At 46.3% G+C, this 14,249-nt stretch overlaps 2 protein-coding genes across 4 annotated transcripts in view; one reads left to right on the plus strand and one right to left on the minus strand.

The window, feature by feature from the left end:
- The window catches only part of LOC309394510 (lithostathine-1-alpha-like), a 57,848-nt gene that overhangs the window by 33,791 nt on the left and 9,808 nt on the right, over positions 1–14,249 (minus strand). The window lies entirely within an intron of this gene.
- LOC309394517 (C-type lectin lectoxin-Thr1-like) lies at positions 7,967–14,155 on the plus strand. 3 transcript variants are annotated; one of them, XM_081957767.1, is made up of 6 exons: positions 7,967–8,058; positions 8,420–8,493; positions 9,557–9,648; positions 10,187–10,327; positions 11,554–11,668; positions 13,209–14,155. In XM_081957767.1, the coding sequence occupies exons 2-6, from the start codon at positions 8,436–8,438 to the stop codon at positions 13,274–13,276; spliced, it is 474 nt and encodes a 157-aa protein (XP_081813893.1). In that variant the 5' UTR covers positions 7,967–8,058; positions 8,420–8,435; the 3' UTR covers positions 13,277–14,155. The 3 variants fall into 3 exon arrangements, with proteins under 3 accessions (XP_081813893.1, XP_081813892.1, XP_081813894.1); XM_081957766.1 differs by having other exon boundaries at positions 7,970–8,058; positions 9,554–9,648; XM_081957768.1 differs by lacking the exon at positions 13,209–14,155 and adding an exon at positions 12,056–12,583 and having other exon boundaries at positions 7,970–8,058; positions 9,554–9,648.

The following is a 14,249-nucleotide window of genomic DNA, read 5'->3' on the forward strand; positions in this document are numbered from 1 at the left end:
AGTGGTATTAGTCCCTCCCTTGGTCTTGATTGTATCCCGCTGTTAATGCAATTTAGGAATGCATTGGCTTTTTTGGCTGCCGCCTCACACGGGTGGCTCCCATTTAGCTGGTCGTCCACTAAGACTCCAAGATCCCTCTCCCAGTCACTGCTCTTAAGCCTGGTTTCACCCCAGTCTGCATGTGTCCTTTGGGGTTTTCCTGCCTAAGTGTAAGACTTTACTTTTCTCTACATTGAACTTCCTTTTGTTAGAGAGAGAGGGCCCAGGGTTCAAGTCTGTCTTATGTTGTGGGGAGGCAATTATGCAGCCTATCTTGCCAAGAGTTGACTGACAGGAGCAGTGGGGGGGTCCTTTGGAAGGAATTGACCTGTTTATGCATAAATGCCATGACAATTAGGGGATACTTAACAGGTCCCAAGTGAAGACCACTGTGTTTTCAGCTGTAATTTGTCTGAAATGGTCTAGGTCTGTGATGGCGAACCTATGGCACGCGTGCCACAAGTGGCACGCGGAGCCATTTGTCAGGGCAAGCGAAGTGCTGCTCTGTCAGCTGTCCAGCGCACATGCACGCGCTGGCCAGCTGAGTTCACCTTTTTAAAAGTTATTTTTCCCCTTCCCCATGCTCCAGAGGCTTTATAGGAGCCTGGGGAGGGCGAAAAGAGCCTCCCCGCCCCCCCGGAGGCTTCAGGGACCGTCCCTGAAGACTTCGGAACGCTTAAAACCACCCTCCGAGCAAACCGGAAGTCACTTCCGGTTTGCTCGGAGGGTGGTTTTAAGCACTCCGAAGGCTTCAGAGAAGCCTCTGGACAGTCCCTGAAGCCTCCGGAGGGCCTCCGGGGGGTCGGGGAAGGCTCTTTTCGCCCTCCCCAGGCTCCTATAAAGCCCCTGGAGCATGGGGAGGGCAAAAAAACCATGTAAAAATGGGGGGTCGTGCATTTTGCGCGCATGCGTGTTTGTGTGTGTGTGTGTGTGTTTGTGTGTGCGTGTGTGTGTGTAAAAGCAAATAGATATGCATTGTTACCAGGAAAGTTTGCTGTTATCTTAAATTTGCTAGGTCTCCGTGTATTCTAAAGAACCGTTTATGCCCCAGAGTTGGGTTGAAAATGAATTTGCGCTGGAAGAGCAAAAGATGGAATTGAATGGAGCCTTGGCAGAGGGAGTTGGATGGCCAAAACTGGCTTTAGGCTCTTCCTCCGTTTACCTTTTCCAAAAAGCAACTGAGCTGGAAGATCTTTTAAAAGCAATTTGCTAGAGTGCTTTATAAAGTGGGGTCTCCCTATGAAAAGGGAGAGCTTTGAGACCCATCTTACATTCCCTTAAGAAGAGGTAGGACAACCATTTGTCTGAAATGGTGTAGACTTTCCTGCCTGAGCCTATTTATTTACATCCTATTTATGTATATCTACCTATATATCTACCTACCTAGACTTTCCTGCCTGAGCCTATTTATTTACATCCTATTTATGTATATCTACCTATATTTTTGTATTTGCACTGTTTTAATATGACTGTACACCGCCCCGAGTCCTGTTTAGGAAAGGGTGCAGTCTATAAATTAAAGATGATTATTATTATTATTATTATTATTATTATTATTATTATTATTATTATTATTATTATTATTATTAGCCGGGGGTTGGACTAGAAGACCTCCGAGGTCCCTTCCATCTCTGCTGTTCTGTATTCCGATTCCTTTTACAATTAAGGCACAAAAGAAAATGCAGGAGAAAAAGGGACTGGACAGGAGAAAGGTGACCTCCCCTTTGCATAGGAAATCAGTTACCTGAAGTCAAACCTGTTACATATTTGCATCCCATAATACCACACCTCCTTAAAATGAAGTGTGACGACCGAAGGGGCCTACAGTACACTTTAGCATGCTAATAAGGAAAAAAGGTTGGAGTTCACGAAGGGAGAGACCAGATGCTAATTAAGGCTAACCAAACTAACTCTTATCGGGAGACATTGTCCAAATACCCCCTCCTCTTTTCAGTTTAGAAATGCTGGAAGCTGTCAATCAACCCATGCAGCCACAGGATAAGACGTTTTCCTACATCCCAGGCTGTAAGGGTTTGAAAAACCCTTATCTCACCATTTTAAAAGAGGGGGAAATAGATCAAATTAAAATACCAAATAACTATTTGGCAAAGGGAGACACTTATTAGCCAGGTGATTAGTGGCAGACTGACCTCCAGATAGTGGCATCTTGACCTGTATTTGGGGGACATTAACATGAGTCCTAACTGTGGATGGAGCACGCTCTGCTGGCCCTTGTGCCCCCCCCCCCACGTGTCCCCATTAAGTCCAGCCAAAAGCAGACCAATGCTAGTCCGCAGAGCAATGGCCAGTGAGTCCACAAGGCATTTCCAGGTTTCCCAAACAAGATAAACCCACCAGGCAAAGTTAAATCCACTACACAAGAGGGGTCACAAGGCAAGAAAAGTCCAGCGTTCACAAGCCATGATCCAAATTCAAGGAACGGTGTTGATCCAAAGCAAGGCAGGAGTCACAACGACCACAACGAAACCCACCGCAAGGAAACAAACACGTTGTCTCCCTCTGTCTCTTGTGCTAAATGGCCAGGTTCTGGTGCAGCCCATCAAGAGGGCCAAGGCTGCCTCCTCACCAGCGGTCGGCTCAACCTTCATTGCTGCTGCTGTTGCCGCCTTTTCTCTGCTCTACAGATTCTCAGATCAGGTGCAGAAAAAAGTACACAGATGAGTACATTTAAATTCCGTGCTTGAACCCTTCTGCCAACTGGGACGGCTGCTGTCCAACAATTGCTGGGAATCGGAATGGAAAGAGGCCAAATACATTCAGCAAACTTCTCTGGGCAAAATAGATTTTTAAACACAGACTTACAAACACCCCTAACAGGTGCTCTTATGTGCAGCAGGAAGGGACATGGGATCCGTCTCGCCACAACACCCAGTTCTGGTTGCAGAGGTCATTCCCAGGCAACTCATACCTAACCACCAAGTCAGTCATTGGTCAGCTCAGCTTGGCCACAGGAGGGCAAGCAAAGGACCTGAGCTTTTGGGCCATCTTTTTTGCATGCAAACACTGAACTCTGATTGGGGCAATAGGGCTGCTACCTTTCCCCCCCCCCCATATTTTTACCATGTATACTAGGGACATCCCTGGATGATGGGTGTGGGAACCAGCGTATTGGCTTGCAAAGAGGCCCCTCAGTTAGACCACCTAGCTTGCACAGAAGGCCGTGGGCATGCTGTGGTTGCAGTTGTGGTACCCTGGCCGAAACGTGTCAGAGTTGTCGGCTGGGACCACCCTGACTCTCAGCATGGGGGTCTGCTTGTAGAATGGATGCAATTCAGGCTGGTTAGGGTTATGGTTGGGGTAACCCTCACCTGCTCCTTCTCTCCTTCACCGCAAAGCATATTATAAAAATGATATTTAGGTATTTCGGCAGAGTGCAAGATCAGCAGAACATCTGGAAGGTTCAGCTGCTGAAGAACCCTAGGATTTGTTCTAAAATGCCCAGGGACAATGCAGCATGTTTTTCCCCTTGAATGAAAGGCAAGCTAAAAACTTTAGAACAGGAAGAAACGTGGAGTCCAGAGGTACCAGTTGGGTCTGGATTCAGCCTAGTTGGGCTTCCTCCCTCTTACGGTGGTGTGGACTTGACTCTTTCATTATGTTCACATGACACTCTCAGCCAAGGCAACGGCAGATCTCGTAACTGTGCTCTCAAAAAAAATATATATCAAACTTGGGCACTCCAGCAACAATTGAGAGTCCTAATTGACATAATCTATCAAATTGTTTACCCCACACACCCAACAGATCCTAAAATACAGAACTGCTATGTAGATGACACCGCAGAGGCAGCGCCTTATCCTTGCTTGTTGGGACTACAAATTATTTCTCCTCAATTATGACTTCGTTTCCAGTAGTTGTAGCTGGGTAGACACCCATAAATTTATGGAATGTTATTTAGAATCCATGTTTTCTATTTTTCGAGTCTCACGTGTCACCAATGTCTTTTATGCTTTGATCACTGGCTTCCTCAAGATCACATAGATGGTGACCGAATAGAGATTAAGCAAGTCCATTCATTCGTGCTAGTTGGGATCTCATTCCAAACCATAAAAACGTTGACAAACATCACAATTCAAGCATGTTCAGGGAATGGGTAAGCATTGGAGTGGCTCAGCAGGCTACACTTCAACCCAGACAGAAAAGAAATGATTACATTTCTTGTAATATCTTGCATGATTTTTTTAGCTGCAACATGGGTGCAGGAAGCCGCAGCAGGAAAAAGACAAGTGGGAAAAACACAAGATGCAAATGATGACATTTGGAGACCGAAGGAGAAAGTAATTATTCCAAGTTGGCAATAAAGCACAATTAGGAGAGCGAAGGACTTGAGACAGAGGTCAACAAGATGTTTGATTGCGGAGTGTCCTTGTAAACTCATATTCCGGGAAATTTAACATTGCCCTGCAAACTTTGGGGAAAATATCCCCAGAGCCTTCTTGTGCTACGGAAGACAACAACAGAGCAATAAAGACACAGCAGGGAGGGATCTGGGCAGAACCTGTCGCAACGAGTCAGTTGGGTGTTGTGGGGAGAGAAGGGGCAGGCAGTAACATCATGGGGATGACTGGTCCAGGGAGATGAGGTGGGGGACATGGGGTGGGGGCCAAATCTGAAAAAGTGGGGCCCCGGCATTAAGTTCTGGTGCCATTTTAGTCAAATGATTGTCCAGACTCTTCTTAACAACCTCCAGTGATGGAGAACCCACAATTTCAGGAGGCAACTTCTGTTCCACTGGTGAATTGTCCTCACTGTCAGGAAGTTTCTCCTCCGTTCTAAGTTGCTTCTCTCCTTGATTAGTTTCCATCCTTTGTTTCTTGCCTTCTGGTGCTTTGGGAAATAAGTTAACCTCCCTCTTCTTTGTGGCAGCCCCTCAAATACTGGAAGGCTGCTGTCCTGTCACCCCTGTTCCTTCTCTTTCATTAGACTAGCCATAACCAATTTCTTCATCTGTTTTCATCTCCAGCCCCTTAATCATCTTAGCTGCTCTTCTTTGCTTTCCCACCCCCAAAGTCTCAACATCTTTTTTGTATTGTGGTGACCAAAACTGGATGCAGGATTCTAGGTGTGGACTGACTAAGGATTTATGTAACTGTCTCATGATGTGGGAAGACTTTATTGCTTTCATACAGTTTTAAGTATTATTGATTTTACTTATTTATTGTGCTTTAATCTTACTGGAAGTCTGTGATAAATGTTTTTCTTTGTTTGCATATCCATCAGTTCTAGATAAAGGTCACCATGGTTCAGAAAAAAGCTCACTGGGGCAAACTTTCCTCTTTGTGGGGAATTCCTTCTGGCTTTTTACGCCTTCCTCTTTCCTTATTTCATTTCTTAATCCAAGGGAATGTTCTGAATTTAAACGGTGCCAATGCTTCCCATTTACCTTTATTTCATCTTTATTTGCAAACAAATGTCTGTCAGTAAAAGTCTGGTTTTCAGAATCGGCAATAAATTGAGCAATGTGCTAAGAAACTTACAGTCTTCATGCCACAATCTAAACTATAGACATAAAAGACAAAGTTAATTTATGCAAAATGAATGCGGAGAGTGAATGCACCCATTGGCCAGTTTCAGATTTGCACACAAAAAATGAGATGCTTCTTTGTCTTTTGTTTAGTGGTCACCTTTTCCAAACCAATTGCTAGTACATTGCTCCTAAGAGAGTGCACTCGCCAGCCCCCAGGCTCTAAAACCATGGGGCTGAATAGATGTCCTTTGAGTGCCCCTAGGACAGCTCTCCTTGGGGCTGATGCGGTTGTCATCTGAGTGCTTTGGAGACAAGATGGAGACAACCCTCCTGCTCCTACACTACAATGGTGGAGGAGCCCATCCTGGCCCTGTCTCCAGGCTGGCAATGAAGGTCACCAGACTTATGGTTCGGCTGAACGCCAACCTTCCTTCTCTGGAACCAAAGTTCGGGGTAGTGCAGCTGCAACTCAATTATTTTTGTTGTGTCATGTGGGAGAATTTGTGGGAGACAGCAAAGATGAGAAGAAGAGAAGAGTAGAGTATGTGGAAATTGTGCCTTTGCAAGTAGGTCAGCTACAATGTGGTGGGCTAAGAGCGTGGGAAAAGAGGAACTTATGTTGGCCACATATATAAAACTAGTAATGTTGTGAGAGTTAGGATGAAGGAACTAGCAACTAAATCAGTAGACTAGTGAAATACTGTGGACATAATATACTTAGACTTCGGCAAGGTATTCGACAAAGTAGACCACAACCTACTTCTTGGTAAGTTAGAAAAAAGTGGGATAGATAGCATCACCACCAGATGGATTCACAACTGGCTGACAAACAAACTTCTCAATGAGTAGTCCTTTGTGGGTCTAAGTCTACATATAGGGAAGTAAGCAGTGGGGTACCACAAGGTTCTGCCTTATGCCCAGGACTCTTCAATATCTTCATAAATGACTTAGATGAGGAAATAGAAGGGGAACTTACCAAATTTGCAGATAATACTAAGATGGCTGGAATAGCCGACAGCCTAGAAGATAGGTTCAAGATCCAGATGAACCTTGACAGACTTGAACCCTGGGCCCCATCCAACAATGCAAAATCCTACACTCAGGCAAGAAAAACCAAAAGTACACCTATTGACTGGGTGAAACCAGGCTTAATAGCAGGACCTGTGAGAGGGATCTTGGAGTCTTAGTGGACAACCATGGACCTGCCCTAAGGTATTCATCACCCTACTTGCACAGGGTGTCGCAGATCTGGTGTTTGCCACCAGGCAGTGGCATCGTGACCAGGCTTTGGGGGACATTAGCAGCAGTCCCCTGCCATGGATGAGCCTCCCCCTGTTGGCTCTGGAGTTCCTCACAGCTGTCCCCTGTCCAATTGGTGCACCAGATGGACCCCATGCAGCTGCAGTGGGAGCTGAACATCTTTCTTGGAACATGGTTACACAGAGACTCTGATCACAACTTGGAGGGAGCAGGTGATGGGGACCATTGGCCAAATCTCACCTGGACCTCAAGAGATAAAACATTGAAAGATGCCTAAATGCTGATGAAGGAGCACCAAGAGTGAGGCCAGCAGACCACATGAGACCGTTTATATTAAGATCCGGCTACTGGAGGGGGCAGAGGCTGACAGGACACTACGCCTCTCCAAGCAGTTTACAAAGTCATCCTATTGCCCCCAACAATCCGGGTCCTCATTTTACTGACCTCCGAAGTACGTAAGGATGAGTCAACCTTGAGCAGTGGCTGAGCAATCAAACTGCCAAAGTGCTGGCAGCCAGCAGTCAGCAGAAGTAGCTGCAGTACTACATTCTCACCCCTGTGCCGCCACGGCTCCTATCCACCAGAAAAGCACTTAAGGCCTGTTTTTTGCCCAAGCGATAGGCTAGGACAGAGTAGGCGAGAGGGTTTAAGGAGGGGTTGCATGAGGAAGTTTGCTTTGGTGCCTGGTTGTTAATGTTGATTGTGTCAAAAGATGTAGGTTTGATGCTTTTTCCCACTTTTGACTGAGAATTCAGATTGCAGATTAACAGATGAGTTGGAAGGGACCTTGTAGGTCATCTAGTCCAACCCCCACACCCAAGCAGGAGACCCTAGTTTCCATCCATTATTCCTTCTCTGGTGCTTTGGAAAATAGCTTGCCCCCCCCCACTCCTCTCGTGGCAGCCCCTCAAATATTGGAAGGCTGCTATCATGTCTCCCCTGGTCCTTCTCTTCACTGGACTAGCCTTCAACACAAGGTGGGCAGCTATATAAAAGCTTTAGATAAAATAAATAAATCTGAAAGCCCAGTTCATTGCCAGGAAGTCAATTTTGTTGCTTTTATCTGTTCCTACATCTTTAGTGCAAACAAGCTACTCCCTGGGGGGGGGGGGGGGGAATCCCTTCTGAAGAAAAGCAATTTCCCTTCCCTTTTGACCCCCCTAAAAGGCCCAACCCCTTGTCTTGCCTATAAAGGCCTCCATTCCCTTTGCTGGAGGAGAGCCTGGAGTTGCCACTGAGCAGACTTTCTACCTGTGAAGAAAAAAGGACAGGTGAGTGCAGCTTTCCCACCTGTGGGCACCTGAGAGGCCCCTGCAGCAGATTCCTCCTGTGTCTGTCTCTCTCCACCTGAAGGGACCCCTTGCAGGGGGCTGCAGGCAACGTCCAGGTAACAGCAGGGGGTCTGCAGGAGGCAGGGAGCAGGGGGTCTCTGGGGAAGCGAAAGAGATGCACAGGGGAGCCTTTCCAGCAATGCAGGGTCCACTCTGACCCACCAAGGCTGCTGGATGACCATGGAGGGAGAAATGGGGTCCAGCGAAACAGTGCAAGCCGAAGTGTGGGAGTCCCCCGCTTGGTCATAGTCTGGACTTCCCACCCATCTCCCCTCCTTTCCTCCCCCCATCCTCTCTGCAGGGAAGGAAGGAAGACCATGGGGCGATTCATCTTCCTCACCCTCGGCTTGCTGGTCTTGGCTTTCTCCCCAAATGGTGAGTTTGAACAGGGTCTCTCGTGTCCGGAGAGGCCATTTTTCTAGCCTCTGAACCCCTTCCTGGTGTGACTCCTTCCAGCATCCTCTCCCTGAAGTTTCTTTTTTTTTTATCCCTGCGTGGTAAAAATATCCCGATAAAAAACCAAAGGGGAACCATAAGCAACCACAGGCAGTAAATCTTACTTCAAGATCAGAGGTTTATTGTTTCATGAGCAATTTTGAACATGAATAGCAAACGTAGCGCAACTTAGATTAACAATTTATTGCAATAAGCTCCACTGACATAGCTGAATCCAGCAAGGATGAGCTACAGCCAGTGGCCCTGAACTCTCCCCAAGGCATTCTTTTTATACTTTTCTGCACGCATTTCACAACTTCCTTCCTTGTTCTGTCAGATGAGATGCGTTCATCTGAAATCTCCTACCATCTGCAGCTTTCAGTTTCTTATTTCTTAATGTCCCATATGCTTCGTGTTCCAAAATATCTCAAAACTGATGATACTGCATGCTATAAGTTTTACACAATATGGGTTACAAATATTTCATTAGTTTGCAAGTTTAAAGCAAGCACTATAATATATTGCCTTATAAGACATCTCTAACAGGAGCATAGGCCAGGTATGGGATCAAAGAGCATAGATGTAGGAATAAAGGTGGAGTTATTTTCTCACACCTGTTTGGCTAATTCTGCAATTTAGACTCCACCTGCTCTCTCTCTCTGCTCCAAGACTTGGGACCAACTCAATTGATTCACACAAGATATGCAGCTTCCAGAAAATTAACCAAGGCTAACCCTAAACAAGCTTTGGACATTTTGTAAATGTAGCTGCAAATCAATTTCAATGTATTGTCCTCAAAGATGTTTTCAACTCAGCAGGTTCAGAATGTTCTGTGGACCCAGCTATGTCTCCTCCTCCTCCTCCTCCTCCTCCTCCTCCTCCTCCTCCTCCTCCTCCTCCTCCTCCTCCTCCTCCTCCTCTCCTCCTCCTCCTCCTCCACCACCACCACCACCTTTCCTCTTGGCCACCTTCTCACTGAGCTTCCTCTCTTCCCACACAGGAGCCAAAGGCTGTTGTTGTCCCCGTGATTGGCTCCCCAATAATGGCTTTTGCTACAAGGTCTTCGATGACCACAGGAGCTGGAACGATGCCGAGGTGAGAAGCGCTGTGTATCTGTGAACATACTGTACTAGCCCAGGCAGAGGAGAAGTCTAGGCAGAGCCTTGAGTAACACCCAGGTCCCCTCTGGTTGGGCTGAAGGGGAGGGCCACTAGGCTGTGTGCGTGAAAAGAAAAGAAAACCATTAGGGCAGTCTGAAATGCAAGTATGCTCTGGACACTATACTGGTGTGGGCTTCCCTGACTGGTATCTGTTGGGCAGTGCTGAGCATGATCTGGACAACAGGTTTCCTGATGTTTCACTGGCAACTCTGGTGGCGTCTCCAGCGTCTCCTTGACTCTGAAGGGATGAGAATGTGAGAGTTTATCTCCTGAATCTGGAATTGTTCAGGAGCTGCAGAATCTAGAAAGGGCATCTGAGGGGAGTCAGTGCAGTCAAGAGAGGGGCTAGGACCACGCAATCGGATTCCCTGACTCTTTTCTCACTTTCACAAACTAACACACACACACACACAGACACACACATTTGCTTGTCTCCTTAACATGTGCCAGTCTCCCTTGTCGCTCCCTTCCAGTTGTTCTGCAGGAAATACAAGCCAGGCTGCCACCTGGCCTCCATCCATAGCCGTGAAGAGTCAACTGACTTGGCCGAATACGTCTCCGACTATCTCAAAAGTGGTGGAAATGTCTGGATTGGACTGAATGACCCACAGAAAGTAGGTTCATTTCTGTTACGAATGTTTGTCGTAGGTTTTTTTTTTACGGATCCTCCATGAGGAAGCAGAATAGAATAGAGATGGAAGGGACCTTGGAGATCTTCTAGTCCAGCCCCTTGCTCAAGCAGGAGACTGTATACCATTAAAGGCAAATGGCTGTCTTCTTAAAAAACTCCAGCAATGGCCCCCCACAATTGCTGTTCCACTGGTTGATTGGCCTCACTGTTAGGAAATATCTCCTTAGTTGCAGGTTGCTTCTCTCTTTGATTAATTTCCATCCATTGCTTCTTCTCCTGTCTTCGGGTGCTTTGGAAAATAAATTGACCCCCTCCTCTTTGTGGCAGCCCCTCAAATACTGGAATGCTGCTATCATGTCCTTCCTAGTCCTTCTTTTCACTAGACTAGCCGTACCCAGTTCCTGCAAGCGTGCTTCAAATGTTTTTCTCTCATCGTTGTCGTCGTCATCGATTTATTTTCTAAGTGTTTTGCTGATGGTCTCCCACCAAACGACTCATTAATGTAGATGTATTAATTACTTCTGAGAAGCTTTTTCTTGGATCATCACCTGCCCAAGACTTCATCAAGGTTAACCCTGCTTAGTTCTTCCAGATCAACTAAGATCAAATAGATAGATAAAGAGAGAGGGAGGGAGGGGAGGGGAGAGAAGGGAGAATGAGAGAGAGGGACAGAGGGGAAAGGGAGAGGGAGAAGAGGAGAGAGGAAGAGAGGGAGATGGGGACAGAGGGGAAAGGGAGAGGGAGAAGGGGAGAGGGGGAGATGGAGAGAAGGAGAAAGGGAGATGGAGAGAAGGAGAAAGGGAGAGGGAGAAAGGGAGATGGGAGAAGGGGAGAGAGGAAGAGAGGGAGATGGAGACAGAGGGGAAAGGGAGAGGGAGAAGGGGAGAGGAGGAGATGGAGAGAAGGAGAAAGGGAGAGGGAGAAGGGGAGGGGGGAGATGGAGAGAAAGGGAGAGGGAGAAGGGGAGAGAGGAAGAGAGGGAGATGGGGACAGAGGGAGAGAGTGAGAGGGAGGGAGAGAGAGGGAGAGGGGAGAGAAGGAGAGAGATGGACAGAGGGGGAGGGAGGGAGTGGGAATGGGAGAGGAGAAAGAGAGACAGAGAGAGAGAGAGTTGATCTGATCCTTGCCAACCCTTCCTGTCTCCACCTGGGTCCAGAAGCACCAGAGTCCCTTCCTCAGTTGATTAACGTGGCTTCCCTGTCATTATAGCAACGCAATTGGCAGTGGACAGATAGATCCAGAAACAGCTACCTGGCGTGGAACGAAGGAGAGCCCAACAACAGCCGGAACAATGAATATTGCGTTGAACTTTGGAGCCAATCAGGTAAGCCAAGGTGGAGGGAAGGGAGCCGAGGATGCACTTCCGAGAGTGAGAACCCTTCTTTGAACATTTACTCTTTGGCAAGGAAAAAATTAGCACCTGCCTAGGTTAATTAAAAATCAACCACAATCACAACTGTAAAACCATGAACTCTGGAGAAAGCATGGGGGATTTAAAGAAACCCCCCTGACCTAAAATCCACCCCCCCAACTTCATGGAAGTAGAGATTGCTTAGAGCTTTGAGTCTCACCCAGCCCTTGTTGCATGGTGCAAAGCCAACAACATCACAAACCACACAATATATTTATTAATTCTTGATGTAAGGAGTCCAGGACAAAGGCAGATCTTTGCATCAAAATTTCTTTCATTGTTTTTTTTTTTAAATCACAGTGGTTTATACTGGATGCCAGTGGACTTGATCCAACCTTTCACCAGTAGATATTTTTGGAAACAAGGGTGGCACATTGTGGCTACTCCCACATAATGGTCTTAATGGCGATTTATGACCTCTCTGGCACAGGAACACATAGTTGAGGCCAGCCCCACCCATTTCCTAAATTGAGATGGAGCCCACTCCTTCCAGTCCTTCTCTCCAAACTTCCCTTCTTCTTCCCATGTCAGGAGCCTTCTTCTCAACCAGTTATTTCTTCTCCCTTTTGAGGAAGACCCCAAAGAGACAACAGGTGGTTTAAAAGCAACCCCCATCTACCCAGTTGCCAGTCTCCATTGCCTTAAAATATGAAGAAAACATGATGCAAACACAAGCAATGGAACATAAGGCTCCCAGAGTCTTAGATTTTAAAAGATCTGATTTTAATGAACTCAGAGAGAACTTGGGAAATATTCCTTGGATGAAAATCCTAAGGAGATCCTCTAGTCCAACCTCCCACCCACCCCTGCCCAAAAGGAGACCCTAGACCATGTCTGACAGATGGCAGTCCAATCTATTCTTGAAAGCCTCCAATGATGAAGGTCCCAAAACTTCTGAAGGCAACTTTTGTTCCATGGGTTGATTGTTCTCACTGTCAGGAAATTCCTCCTTATTTCTAGGTTGAATCTTTAATTGGGGGCCTCTTTGCAAGCCACTATACTTGTTCCCACACCCATCATCCAGGGATGCCCTTAGCACATGGGAGGAAAAAAGGGTCCATATAACAATCATATGACAGTGAAATCAATGCTGCTCCATCCAGTTTTGACAGGCCAAAGAGATGGACCAAAATCTCAGGTCCTTTGCTGCCCTCTTGTGGCTGAGCAGAGCTTGACAGGCAAAGCCTACTTGCCATATCCTGATTTGCATTATGTTTATATTTATCGACAAAGAATAAAGAGAGACTAGTATAGATCTATTTCAAGCTGTTGATCCTGATTTCTTGGCTACCTTGGTTACAACACTCCACTGAATGCAGAAGCCCGTTTTAGCCAGTTAGGTTCTTCACCTGTAGTATCTTCAGGTACCCCTGCAAAGGAGGGAGGAGCCATGGAAATGCTCCCCTGGGACTCTGAGGTCTAAGCCTGCAAAACGTCTCCTTTCTCTGCCTAGGTTACAAGAAGTGGAACGATCTGAACTGTGAGTCCGCACGTGCATACCTCTGCAAGTGCAGATTCTGATGCAACGTCTCCTTCTGCTGCTCTGGGGGGGACAGAAGCGCCTGGTGAAGCGCCTGGAGAAGCAAGGGAGCCTTCCCAAAATCTCTGCTCTGCGTCCCTTTGCTTCATGGATGCTTTCTGTAGCTTGGATCTGATTTTGCTCCTCCTGATGGGCCAGGAGGTCAAATAAATTCTGTCTTGATTGACAACCTGGAAGAAGTTTGTTTGGGTCACTAGATCTGGAACAGAATAAGGGCACACAATTTGACTCCTGGAAGGCAAATCTTGTTTGTTTCATTGATTGATTGATTGATTGATTGACAGTATACATTCTGATCTTTCTGACTCCATACAATATAATGTTTTGGCCTCTCTAAGAAGCCAGAGAAAGATTTGGCTAGATGTGAAATTCTCACTGTTTCATTGAGAAAAGGCCAGAGAGACATCCTGGCACCACCGTCCACTCTGAAGCCAAGGATGACCCTCCATGCTCTATGCATAGGTTCAACGTATGAGGATCACGTAACCCAACGCATTGCTTCTCTTAACTGCCAAGGTTCCCAAAATACAGATATCTTTTTTCACGTTTGCATCATTATTACAACAGGAAAAAAAAGGGGGTGTAGTTGTATACATTAAAGATAACATTCCAGTAAAACAAATCTACAGAGCTGATGAAGGTAGAATATTAATATTATCAGTTGCATTAAACAAAAAGCGGATTGTGCTTGAGGGAATCTATGCCCCAAATGAGGGGCAAAAACAATTTTATAAGAAGTTGCATAATATTATTGGGGAGATAGAAAATGAGAGTATTTGTATTGTGGAGAATTCAATGCAATAGTGGATAGAAATTTGGATTATAGAAGTGATAAAACAATAAAAGGGATCAGAAGAATACTACCTACTACCTTTTTTCAAAATGGCAGAAGAGTTGGGCATCCAGGATAGTTGGAGAGAAAGGAATATGGAAAAAAAACCAATGCATGTACTT

Source organism: Natrix helvetica (genome assembly GCF_964273705.1).
Source record: "Natrix helvetica genome assembly, chromosome: 6".
Lineage (NCBI taxonomy): Eukaryota > Metazoa > Chordata > Lepidosauria > Squamata > Natricidae > Natrix > Natrix helvetica.

Excerpts from the sequence above, each read along its gene's own strand:
- LOC309394517 (XM_081957766.1), top strand. The coding sequence starts at position 8,436 with ATGGGGCGATTCATCTTCCTCACCCTCGGCTTGCTGGTCTTGGCTTTC. Across the intron at positions 10,328-11,553 it reads GACTGAATGACCCACAGAAA|CAACGCAATTGGCAGTGGAC; the intron begins GTAGGTTCATTT and ends CTGTCATTATAG. Across the intron at positions 11,669-13,208 it reads TGAACTTTGGAGCCAATCAG|GTTACAAGAAGTGGAACGAT; the intron begins GTAAGCCAAGGT and ends TTCTCTGCCTAG.